The sequence below is a fragment of the Bidens hawaiensis genome, unplaced genomic scaffold, assembly GCF_021521415.1.
Source record: "Bidens hawaiensis isolate Kalapana, Puna unplaced genomic scaffold, B.hawaiensis_p1.1 tig00032538_1, whole genome shotgun sequence".
Classification (NCBI taxonomy): domain Eukaryota; kingdom Viridiplantae; phylum Streptophyta; class Magnoliopsida; order Asterales; family Asteraceae; genus Bidens; species Bidens hawaiensis.
In genome coordinates, this window is record NW_027505257.1 from 55,129 (window position 1) to 68,225 (window position 13,097).

The 13,097-nt window shown below is 35.9% G+C and overlaps 1 protein-coding gene across 1 annotated transcript; it reads right to left on the reverse strand.

Annotated features, from left to right (window-relative positions):
• Window positions 1-10,241: 10,241 nt before the first annotated feature.
• Window positions 10,242-12,638, reverse strand: LOC143611923 (magnesium transporter MRS2-3-like). Its single transcript, XM_077086026.1, has 6 exons — window positions 12,005-12,638; window positions 11,351-11,527; window positions 11,146-11,274; window positions 10,917-11,073; window positions 10,638-10,831; window positions 10,242-10,544 (listed from the first exon to the last, which is right to left on the reverse strand). The coding sequence occupies exons 1-6, from the start codon at window positions 12,437-12,439 to the stop codon at window positions 10,242-10,244; spliced, it is 1,395 nt and encodes a 464-aa protein (XP_076942141.1). The 5' UTR covers window positions 12,440-12,638.
• Window positions 12,639-13,097: the final 459 nt, after the last annotated feature.

Here is a 13,097-nt window from a genome sequence, read left to right on the forward strand (position 1 = left end):
TTATACAGATGAAGAGTGTAGAAGAAAAGAAACCTGTGTTTGCTATAATTGCGGAGAACCTGGCCACATCCGTCCAGAATGTCCCAAGTTGATAAAGGTGCCTGACAACAAAGCTAAGAATACAGATGGACCTAAGAGGAACGCACGAGCTTTTCAGCTTACTGCACAAGAGGCAACAATGATTCCGGACGTCATTGCGGGTACCTTTCTTATTAATGACGTTTACGCTAAAGTACTATTTGATTCCGGAGCAAATCTAAGTTTCATAAACAGGAATTTTTGTCAAGTCCTAAACTAACCATTAACCAAACTTAAACAAGTTTGCATAGTAGAAACAGCCGATGGAAATTCTACTTATATTCATGAAGTACTTCAAGGAGAAAATATAGACTTATTAGGTCACAAGTTTAAAGCAAATTTGTTTCCAATGAATTTGGTCAGATTCGATGTTATATTAGTAATGGACTGGTTAGCAGCCAATCATGCTCGAATCCTATGTAATAAGAATTCTGTTGAGATTCGTACGCCAACAGGAGAGATTATTACAATTCAAGGAGACAAAGTTCTTAGACCTACGAAGTTTATATCGATAATGAAAGCGGCAAATTTCTTAAGAAAGCATGGTATAGTATATATGATTTCTGTAATCATTAGCGCCAAAGGAAGGGAGCCAAAAGAAATTTCGGTAGTATCAGAACATTCTGATGTCTTTCCAAAAGATTTACCGGGACAACCGCCTGATCGTGAAGTAGAATTCAGAATTGATGTGATCCCAGGAACAACACCAATTGCTAAAGCGCCGTATCGCTTAGCGCTAGCAGAAATGTTAGAATTGAAAAGGCAATTAGACTATTTGCTAGAAAAAGGTTTTATACAACCAAGCTCATCACCCTGGGGAGCACCAATGCTGTTTGTTAAAAAGAAAGATGGATTGATGCGTATGTGTATCGATTATAGAGAATTAAACAAGTTCACAATTAAGAATCGGTACCGAGAATTGATGATCTATTTGATCAACTTTAAGAAGCTCGATATTTTTCAAAGATCGATTTACGCTCAGGATACCATCATTAAAGGTACAGGAAGAAGATATTCCTAAAACTGCTTTTAGACCCAGATATGGTCACTACGAGTTTACAGTTATGCCATTTGGTTTAACCAATGCACCAGCTGCATTCATGGATATGATGAATCAGATATGTAAATCGTATTTGGATAAATTTGTGATCGTTTTTATAGACGATATACTTATTTATTCCAAAACTAGTGATGATCATGTCAAACATCTTCATACACTTTTAAAACTATTGAGAAAAGAGAAGCTTTATGCTAAATTCTCAAAGTGTGAGTTTTGGTTACAAGAAGTGCAATTTCTAGGTCACTTGATTAATCATGAAGGTATTCATGTTGACCCTGCCAAAATAGAAGCGATCATTAAATGGGAAATTCCTAAAACTCCTACAGAAATTCGAAGTTTCTTAGGATTAGCAGGATATTATAGACGCTTCATTCAAAAATTTTCCCGAATAGCAGTTCCGTTAACAAAGTTAACATGTAAAAATGTTAAGTTCGAATGGGGAGATAAGAAAGAAGAAGCTTTTGTAATTTTGAAACAAAAGTTAACAAATGCCCCAATACTTGCATTACGAGAAGGAACTGAAGATTTCACAGTTTGTTGTGATGCTTCCAAGTCAGGATTGATGTGTGTTAATGCAACGTGAAAAAGTTATTGCTTATGCATCCAGACAATTGAAGAAGCATGAAGAGAATTACACAACACATGATTTAGAATTGGGAGCAATAATTTTTTCCCTAAAAATCTGGAGACATTATTTGTATGGCAGTAAGTTTACTGTATTCACAGATCATAAAAGTTTAAAGTATATATTTAGGCAAAAGGAGCTTAACATGAGGCAAAGACGTTGGATGGAAATTCTTAGCGACTATGATTGTGAAATCCAATATCGTGAAGGAAAGGTGAATGTAGTAGCCGATGCATTAAGCAGAAAAGAGCACGAGAAACCTAAAAGAGTACAAGCTCTAAGATTAGAACTTCAAATCAATTTATTGATGAAGTGAAAAATGCTCAAAAACAAGCAATAGAAGGAAATAACATTGCTAATGAAAAAATAAATGGTATAATTGCCAACTGACAAAAGGAAATGATGAGATCCTCCGATGGGGAATAGAATTTGGATACCAATCATTAGAAAATTACGAGAAAGGATTCTCGAAGAAGCTCATAAATCCAAGTATACGATGCATCCCGGAAAAGATAAAATGTATCAAGATTTAAAGAAAACCTATTGGTGGATAGGAATGAAAAAGGAAGTAGCTAATTATGTTTTGAAATGTATAACTTGTTAGCAAGTTAAAGCTGAACATCAAAAACCATCAGGATTACTTCAACAATTAGAAATGCCAGAATGGAAATGAGAATTAATAACAATGGATTTTGTTACTAAATTACCTACAACGAGAAGAGGTAATGACACAATCTGGGTGATTGTGGATAGATTAACAAAGTCAGCTCATTTCATACCAATGAGGGAAACTTTTAAAATGGAACAATTAGCTAAACTGTATGTAGACAAAGTTGTCTCATTACATGGAGTTCCAGTATCCATCGTATCTGATCGGGATAGTCGTTTTACTTCTCATTTTTGGAAGAGTTTCCAAATAGCCATGGGAACAAGGTTAAAATTGAGCACATCATACCATCCACAGACTGACGGTCAAAGTGAAAGGACCATACAAACGTTAGAGGACATGCTAAGAGCTTGTGTGATAGATTTTGGTGGAAATTGGGACGATCATTTACCACTGATAGAATTTTATTACAACAACAGTTATCATACAAGTATTAATGCTGCCCCATTTGAAGCACTTTATGGACGAAAGTGCAGAACACCAGTGTGTTGGGCAGAAATAGGAGGAAAACAATTATCAGGTCCTGAAATCATACAAGAAACTACTGACAAGATAATTCAAGTCAAGGAAAGATTAAAGACCGCACGAGATCGTCAGAAGAGTTATGCAGATCATCGATGCAAACCATTAGAAAGGAAAGTTAAGTCCAAGGTTTGTCTAGCCGAGATCGTCAGAAGTGTTACTAAAGGTATCTCCATGGAAAGGAGTAGTCCGATTTGGTAAGAAAGGAAAGTTAAGTCCAAGGTTTGTTGGACCATTCCAAATTATTAAAAGAATTGGACCAGTAGCCTATCAGCTGGAGTTACCAGAAGAAATGGCCGGTATACATGATGTATTTCATGTAAGCAACCTAAGGAAATGTCTAGCTGAAGAATCATTAAAAGTACCCCTTCAAGATATAAAGGTAAACGAAAAATTGAAATTCGTTGAGAAACCATTACAAATTGAAGATAGAAAGATCAAGAATCTCAAGCATAAAAGAATAGTTCTGGTCAAAGTAAAATGGGATTCAAAACGTGGACCAGAATATACATGGGAATTAGAATCAGAAATGAAACGGAAGTACCCACACCTATTTCAATAGATCTCGAGGACGAGATCTAAAATAAGGAGGAGAGACTATAACAAACCATAATAAAGAATAATATAATCAAAGAAAGAAACGAAGAAATGAGAAAGAAAAGAGAAGAAGTAAAAGGAAGAATGGAAAATATAAAGGAAATTCCATCCCACATTGGTGGAGGAAAGAAAATGGAAGGCTTTCACCATGGTATAAATAGGATTTCTAACTCTTGTCCCACATTGCTAGATTACAAAACTTGTAAGCTCTTTATAAGGAAGAGAGTTCACATGCTAATATTCTTATGTGCCAAATCACACCCAGTAGTCCTAGCGGAGGGTGCGATGCACCCGACACGCACGGGCACGAGCTCGGGCGAAGTGCAATGTAGCGCTTTGATGGCGCACTTTGCACTTCGCACGCTCGCATCGCCGCGAGCCGCTTAAGGGCCGCCTTAGTATTTTTTCTCCTTCGCGATATGCGAAGGAGTATGCAACTCGTCCCAAATTCAAGCATAAATAGGGCAGCAATCTGGACTTCACAAACTCGTCCCAAAAATCATACTTTCTCTCATATTTCTTATATAAGGTTGATATTATACCCGAGTAGTTGTAACGGTACTTCTCCGATCGAAAGGAACTTATACACGAATCCAAAAGCTCTACCTTAACAAGGTATGACATTGTGCCATCGTGTAAAGTTTCATGTCTCGTAATTATTGTTATAATTATGGGTTTATACTAATATAGATATACTACATTGTGCTTAATCTAGGTGCTTAACATCAGAAGGCTTGTTAAATATAAACTTGCAAGGTGAGACATTCGAGTTTTTGCACAACTCACATTTGCGTGAGACAACTGATTTTCCAATGCTGTCATGATGATTTTCTAAATCCATTAAACTCATGACAGATAGTCCAAATATTTTCAAATGATTTTAAATACATTACAATGATTAAGTCTCTGTAGACTTACGGGATGGTTACTATTGGTATTGTGGAGTTTTGTATACAAGGCTTGCCTACTGGGCTATTACACGTTACTTATTGGACAAGTGTTAGCCAATAAGTAATATGACCACAGTCATAGATACAGTCAAGTGACAAGTACCTTTCGGTAATTTGTAAGCAGGCAGATGTAAAAACATCTTAATGCTGTAACTGTAAAACGTGTCATTTATAAATGAATGTACTCACCAGTATTTCCTGCTGATCAAATATTTTTAAACATGTTTCAGGTGACTTGTTAGAGACAAAGGAATGATGCCTGCGGGCTTCCAGCTTAAATAAGTGGCTTGTCACCAGAATAAAGAAACGTGTTTTGTAAATTAGGGTTTATCCCTATAAAACTTATGTTTGTTTAAAAATGGGTTTTTATCCCAGTTTATGAAATAAGAATTATGGTGTTTTTATAACTCTGATTAATTTTCCTAACTACGGTTCTAACGAAATATTCCGCTGCAAATTATTTTAATAAACATCGATACCACCACTCAACGTTCACGGCTCCCCTCCCGGGGTATAGGGGTCGGGCGTTGTGACGGTATTTATCAAATGATTTGGATTAAGACTTATGTTTAAAGTCCATATAAGTCAATGGTGAAGCCTTGAAGATCAAAGGCAAAAGAGTTATGTCCTTAAATGAATGAAAAAGTTATGAATGTTCTATATGCAATAACTTGTGAGACTTTTCTGAATATTAAGGTTTGGGGATTATGAATAAGTCTTATAATTTTGTCTAAACAAAGGATTGAGTGTTCCAAAATGATATTGTAATTGTTGTGAATGATCAGAATAATGCATCTTCTGTTCACATGCTAAAGTATTGTAGTCTAAAGCATGTTTGACTAATACTTGTTAATTATGGTGCTTTGTGAAGACTAATTAGCTTGAAACATAGAAACATTAACACACGAATGAATTTGTGTATAGACAAATTTAAAGAAATTTTTATTTAATCTAAGGAAATGATATAACTTATGAGAATCTTAAGAAGACCTCAACTTTTTAGATATGTCCTAGATGGTGATTTATAATCCTTCAAATTTGATGGTTTGTTAACAACCTTATGACAGGTTAGCTTAAACGCTAGCAATTGGTGAAAGCTTACACCAAGGCATGTGTTGCTCTATGAATAAGCATCGACGAACTCACTGATATAAAGACACAGTCTTGTTCAAATCATGAGTGTACGTGGATGTGTGGTCATAAGCATGTTAATCAAACTACGTAAAAATGCAAGAAATGTGGGAGAAGTAAGTTAAGAAACAACCCTTTTGGGTTATATAGAAATGGTAATTGAGATGATTTCTCAGACTTGTGTAGAAAGAAAGAACCTTTCTTTACCCTATCCGAAAATTGGATGATGTTCTCCAATAATAACATTTAAATGTGCATGTTTCTTGCATTTGAACATTGGAAGGTTAAATGTGTAGGTTTGCCTTGAAATGAGAATTGTGCTTTTTAAAAGACAATCGTTATAACAAGATTCAAGATCAGTCTCGAGGTTATAGTCATAGAAGATAACAACAGGTAATATTAACTTACAAGTTAAGAACATGCCATAACAACTCATCTTAATTGCAATTCTTTAATATTGACTTGACGAAGTCATAGATAACTGTTTTTGGATCCAACAACCTGAGGGTTGATAAAGATGGAGTTGGGGAATGAGACTAAAGCCCAGTGGCGGATCTAGACCATAATCTCAGGGGTAACGTTAAAAATTTTTTTTACCATATTTTATACAATGAAAACGAATTTTTTTACCGTATTTCATACAATAACCGAATTTTTTTTACGATATTTCGTACAATAGTTTTTTTTTTTAACTTGCCTTGGACCGATGTCATCATTTTCTTTTATTTTCCGTTTAAAAAGATTGCTAATAAGACTTTGTTGTTTCATCTTCCAAGTTCCCTAATTTTAGAAGGGATAAAATTTAAACCATGAATCTATAATAAATTTCAATTTACATATAAACCCTAAATCCCTAGTCAATTAAAATTTCCAATTTATATTATCCGAATGTCTAACAAACCATAATCAATCATTCAATTGCTACCAATGGGGTGGTGCTCTATTGCCAAAGGCAAAAGCTTTAAAACACATGGGTTTGGAGGAGATGTCTTGGGTTCAAATCCTAAAGACAACAAAAATTAAAAGAAGTTCACTGTTAAAAGAATCATTTAATTGCCCATAAACAATTCGAAATTAACAATTTATATAAACAAATAAACAATTACAATTTTAAGTAGAAGAATACATAAATTGAACAAGTAGAATTCAAATTGTTGACGAGGGAGTGAGGGACTGAAGGAGCACCGAGCGTTGGTTACTCGGTTGCAGCATGCAGGGGGTTGGGCAGTGTGGGGAGGAAGCCACGACTGAATGAAACTTTGTTTATTGAATGTTGATGTCTGACCTAAAACAAATGTTTAAGGATAAAGAAAAACAAACAAATGGCTTTGTTTAGTTTGTGCTTAAATTTGGTTGGGCTTTAATTAGTTTCGGCTTTTAATTTTGTTGGACTTTAAACAAACAGGGGTAACGTTCTATTTTTTCAGGGGTAGCGAAATACGAAAACCAACCAAAGCATATAAAATTTGTACTACCGATGAAAAGTTGAGGGGTAGCGGAGGCTACCCCTAACTATATGCTAGGTCCACCCCTGCTAAAGCCCATTAGAAAGTGAGTGCAAAGGAAAACCTAACCTATGAAATTGAAGATCCCAAGATCTAGGTTTAATAGGACAACCTAACTGCATGAACTAAGGTAACTGTGGGGGTATTGCTAATATATATGTTTATGCATAAGCTAGTGTGCATGTTAATATATATCCTCCAAAATAGTAAAGGGAGTGTAATTACTTCCTAGTCCATGCCTATAACAACAGTGACATGTGAGGCTAAGCATAATGTACGGTTAATGATTTGTGTAAGTCATTATAACCTTAATGCTTTTTCATGATTGCGGGGTGCGCATTTCCTATAGCTTTCTGATATAAGGCTAAATATATAAAACCCTTGTATATTTAATATATAATATATATTTTATTAGTTTTCGTTCGGTTTTTATTAGAATTTGTATATTACTAATTTATTTGAATAATGTAGGTTCTGGGACTTGTTCATGGATAAAAAGGGCGAAAAAAGAGCTAAAATAAGCCAAATCGGTGAACCGATGCATCAAAATTGAACCGGGCTGCATCCGGAAACGAACCGGACCGGTCAGCCAACCCGCCGCGCGACCAGGAGGCAAAATCTCGCCGCGGGGCGCGACGGGGACCCAGTTTCTCGAATTTTCTTCGTTTTTTATCAGCTTTGGGCCCAGGAAACTTATATAAACACCCCTAAACTTAACCCTAAGCATACCCTGCGAACCAGAGCCAAATTTGGAGTTTCCAGGAGCTTAGGATTGCAATATTTGGTGGGTTTGAAGGCAAGGAATCAGCCGGCGAAGTGCTTATCATCCAAGGACGAAGACCACGGGTTTTTATCGCCTTTAATCTTCCGTTCTTATTTATTTTCGCCATGAATTTCTTTATTATTGTTTTGTTTTACTTTATGATGCTAGGCTAAACATTATAAACTGCCTAGGCTTATGATAAACCTATTTTGACATTGTGTTTTGATTTGGGATTATTTATCGTTATGGTTTTATGATTTAGTAAAAGGTTTAATCATATTAAATTGATCCATATGGATACTTAGGATTGCTTGATTGTTTGTTATTATTCCATGGCTATCTTGATTATTGTTTGTCATTTTTATAGGTTGCTATTAGGTCATCTACTTTGTGTTTTTGACTATTTTATGATTGACATGCATTAAGATCATAGGAATAATAATTATTAATTAATTAAACCTAAGTGTGCTACTAACCTAGATAGCTGAAAGGTGCTAGGTTATTGATAGATCTTTATTATTTAATCTTGCTAGATTTAGTTCTTCGTAAGGAGTCTGTATAGGTTTGATTATTTATTATTTTCTATTGAATCTATTAAATATATTAAATTGCCTTTGATTTCCACGCTGTAAGGTAGGATTTCGTATAAAGGAACTAAGTCATAATTAATTAGGTGATCGTAAGGAAACTTGATTCTTAATACTGGTGTGCGTTAAAACTTATTAGAAACTCATAGGTGTATCTTGAGAAGGGTTAGGGGTCCTGTTTGGGTTTTCTCTTAAGTGTTTATTTTACGAATCCCAGTCCATAACTAAATATCTTTTCCTGGTTAATTAACAACTGGAGTTTAGAGGATTCTAGCCTAGGTAATTTTCTCATCATCATCTGAAATCAAACTTGTGTTTCCGTTTATTTTACTTGTTTTTCTTAATTAGTTTTAATTTAATATTTTAAATAAAACCCCCCTTTAACAAACAAATAGTCGTGTCAGTATTAGTTGAGTCTAATTAGCTAGTTTACGTAATTTAAAGAGCCTCGTGGGTTCGATATCCGGACTTACTTAGCTGTACTAGAGTCGACCGGTTCACTTGCCGGTTAGTAGTTTTAGTTAAGTTAAGAGTCAAGAATTTATTACTTAGTGTCTAGATTAGCGTGTTTTTATTAGACTACTTTTAGCACATCACTTTCACAGAACCAGGCCAGTGTTCCAGGACCATAATGGACACGACAATGAGGGGATGTGCCCGCTAGGGAGAGTATTGTGTGAAGTGTACTGTCGTCTACAAAAATGGGGGTTTATTCAAGGACATCACGCCTACTAACCACTAGGAGACTAAGTATGCTTCATAAAGGAAGGTTCAAAGCTAACAACTACTTATCCTGTAATACTTAACTGTCGAGGTTCCATTGGATATTTTGTGTGTGTTTGCTGGAAAAATTTTTAATGAATGTGAGATCAGTGCAGATTCTTCATGTACATCTTGTGAAACTCTTCTTAATTTGTCCATAATGAGAATTAAGTTACAATTAATGTACATAAGTAAGAATTATTATTAGACTCTTCATGAATCCTAATGTTTATGTATAAATAGAGGCTTTGTGCCTTGGTTAAATATAAGAAAAAGAAGAGAAGTCTTAAATAAAAGGATGATCATAAAAAAAAAAGATGCTTAGTATATTTCTTTTTCAAAAAGTATTTGAAAGGAGTACTCTCTAAGTTTCATCTTCATATTTCCAAGTTCTAACACATTAAACTATCTGGTGTAAAAATGGATGTGTGACCTTCCTCGGCAGTACATACTGCTTCGGCTGTTGTAGCCTGGGAGACAGACGGATTCTTTAGTAGAGGCCCGAAATCTGTTTTAAGGGACCCATGTTCTAAGCCACAGCCGTCAACGTTAGTTTGTTCGTTCTTATAGCAACCGATTGTACAAGAAGGCATGGCTCAAGCACTCATTATACAAGAAGATACAGATCAAGATCTCGTTGAAGACTATTTAAAGATTGTTCTAGAATACGCCGTTCGAGCTTAGTTGAAGACCAAATATGATGAAAACTCAAGATGAACATATTATTTGAAGACCCTCTAAAGTACCCGCTAAAGATACCAGGTCGAATCAATTTTAGAATATGAAAAATTGTATTTTATATTTACTTGATTCAATTCTGTAAACGGTATCGTACTAGAATATTTATCATTACTAACGAAAGTATTGCTAGCGTTTAATTCGCATTTATAAATAAATGTGAACCATGTCCTACAACTTAGATCATTCAATCAGTTTATTGCCTTTTATGTCATATTCATAAGGCTATATATTAGGAAAGTTGTTCTAACAGTAACTACTGCAGAATCCGTTTGCTCTTGTACCAAAAAATGGCCATAACATACAAGAAGATGCTACCAGTAGTACCACCACCCACAGTCCATAGAAATTTATGCATACCAATTTCCTTGTCTCTATCAGTGTCATTTTTAAACAGATTGATATGAACATTCATTCCGAACACTCCCGCAACAACCACAAATGCACTCACCACCAGAGTCGCTGTTGTCAACATAACACCCATTTGTAGAAGCTGGTTCTGTTTGTCATCCAACACTATTTTGATGTAGTCTTCCGTGTCATCGACATACTCCCCCAGCTGCACCAGTCACCACACAAACAAACAAACATATATCCTTTCCTTTATAGCTTATACTTGAACAAAATATATCAAAATCGTGCACACACGTACCGTGGATAGTTTATTCAGAGTACCCTCGGTTTGAACAAAGTAAGCCTCGACAAGCATTTCCAGTTCCACAACATTAAGATACTTTTTTCGTGTTGTACTAGTCCGAGTCCCACCGCTGTGTGAATCAGCAGCAGCTCCTTCAGACGGGCTATCTGCATCTTGGGTCTCTGGCGTTAAACCATCATTGGAAACATCTGTAAAACAATAACCAACTATATGGCGCTAACTTAATATGACTAAATAAATTATATAAGAAATTTAATCAATCAAAGTTCCAACCTCTCATCATATTTGTATCAAGAATCTCTTCATCTTCGTTATTCACCAAAGAAGAAGACGAGGAAGAATTATCAAATTGTTGATCCAGCTTGTGAGTTAGATACATTTCGGCCATCTCTTCGTCATCATCTAGCAATTTCTCTAACTCATCCCTAACCTGTATCAATAAGGCAATAAGATTAATTAATATGTATTGACTTTTATAGTAACAAAACCATTTTCAACCAACCTTTTGTACGCATCCTGTAATCGCAACTAATCGGCTTTTGATTTGGCGGATGCGTTCCAAATTAAGAGTACTGATCTTTGAGGTCAACTTATCAAGTGCTGGATGAGCTTCTTGCTCCAATGCCCTTGCCTAATTTAAAGATGTGACATGACAAGGATTAACTTTTTATAAATTAATGCGAAAGAAAGGAGGCAGCCATACTGACTTCATTATCCAATGAAGTGCAAGCAGCCTCCAGGCAGGCCTCTAGTGCAATGAACTCAAATGGAAGAAGCTTGGGTCCGTTTCGCTTATCAAAAGAAGAAGCTTGAATGTTTGTTGAGGAGCTAACTTTTCTCAGCCGTGGCTCTCCCGGACCATATAAATGAAGCTCTGGTTGTAGCTACATATTAATAAACCCAACGTAACAATTAAAGAAAATACAATTTCTAGATCAAAAGAACTAGCGTCACACAGCAAGGCGGTTAAATGGCGTTTATTCGCAGGTTGACACGCACATGTACTATCTATTTGACGTTAGCTTTATTTTTTGTATCCTTTTGCATATTAATAATCTAAAATTACAAATTTACAGCCAAATATACAAATGTGTATAAAACATTTATGTTCAAATTATAAAACTTCATTACTCGTTCATCGAATAAATTATGGCATAAAATTAAAGTTATGCCATACTCATTTTTGTTAATCTAAAATAAATGGGCCAGCATGCAAACCTGCTAGGATGACCCGAACATGTCCCATCGAGCTAAATGTGTTCATAGATTTGACATGAAATGTCTTCAAAAATCAAGATTCATGCAGTTTCTTACATACAAAGCTATAAACAAATTAAGAAACAGGATAATATATATACAACCTGAGAAGTAGCCTGATGATGGCGCAATATACTTTGTTGAAGGTGGTCAACAAAGGGAGTAACAGATGGATCTTTAGAATTAAGCAACAGCATCTCTTGAGCAGTAACTATGGCCTTAATATGCTCAAGGTTAACCACGATGGCCCGTTCTCTACCAAAAACGGTAGACGGATATGCTAGAACCGGATCGAGGACACGAAGATCTCTCGCAGGTAGTCCCGTGCGACGCATGATGGAGTGCTTACCCGCCTCAATAATTTGTGCCCTTCCTGTGGAATCGAGGATAAGCCATGTCCTGACTCCTGTAACCTTTTTCCGAAGACCTGGTCCACCGACATTCAACTGTGCAGCAGCAGGTGGGAATGAGTGCCGGATGTCTTCTTCCGGTGTGATGAAGAATGGGGCGGTGGCTACGGGAGAACAAGTGCTGATCATGGCTTTAATGCTGCTGCCTATGATGGCCACTCTTGATTGATTTTCATATTTTATAGGGATAATAAGTAACAAGTAACAACCTCCACCAAGCAGCAGTGAGATGCTATAGATGCAACCAGGAAAAAAGATGATTCAAATATAATATTAGCCTGTTAGGTACCTTCATAGTTTGTACTCATATTTAATTAATAATGATTTTTTTTTCAATAGAAACTCAGTAATTAAAAATACATACAAGTTACAAATAATCTCTTTTAGTGATACTTTTCAATTACCAAAACAACTTTTTTCAAGGTGGATCTGATTATACATAAAAAAACTACTAGAAGCAACGAATCAAAAGCCGATTAGTTGCGGAAAAAAAAACTACTAGAAGCACCGAAAATAAATACGACAAAGATTTAAGCAATCTAACAAGTTTCCGTTTCTGTTCAAGATCCACTAAAGCAATGAGCTTTTCATGAGTCTGGTCTCCAAACCACTCTGACCATTATAACCACTACCCACCCCTTGTTGCTCCCCGCCTGCCGACCATACCCACCAACGTTGGTACTGTAGCCACCATAGTTGCCATAACCATAGGCTTGACCACCATAACCAGAAGCTCCAGTTGCAGATTGACTCATCGGTCTGAGAAACAGCCAGACCACCTCCACCA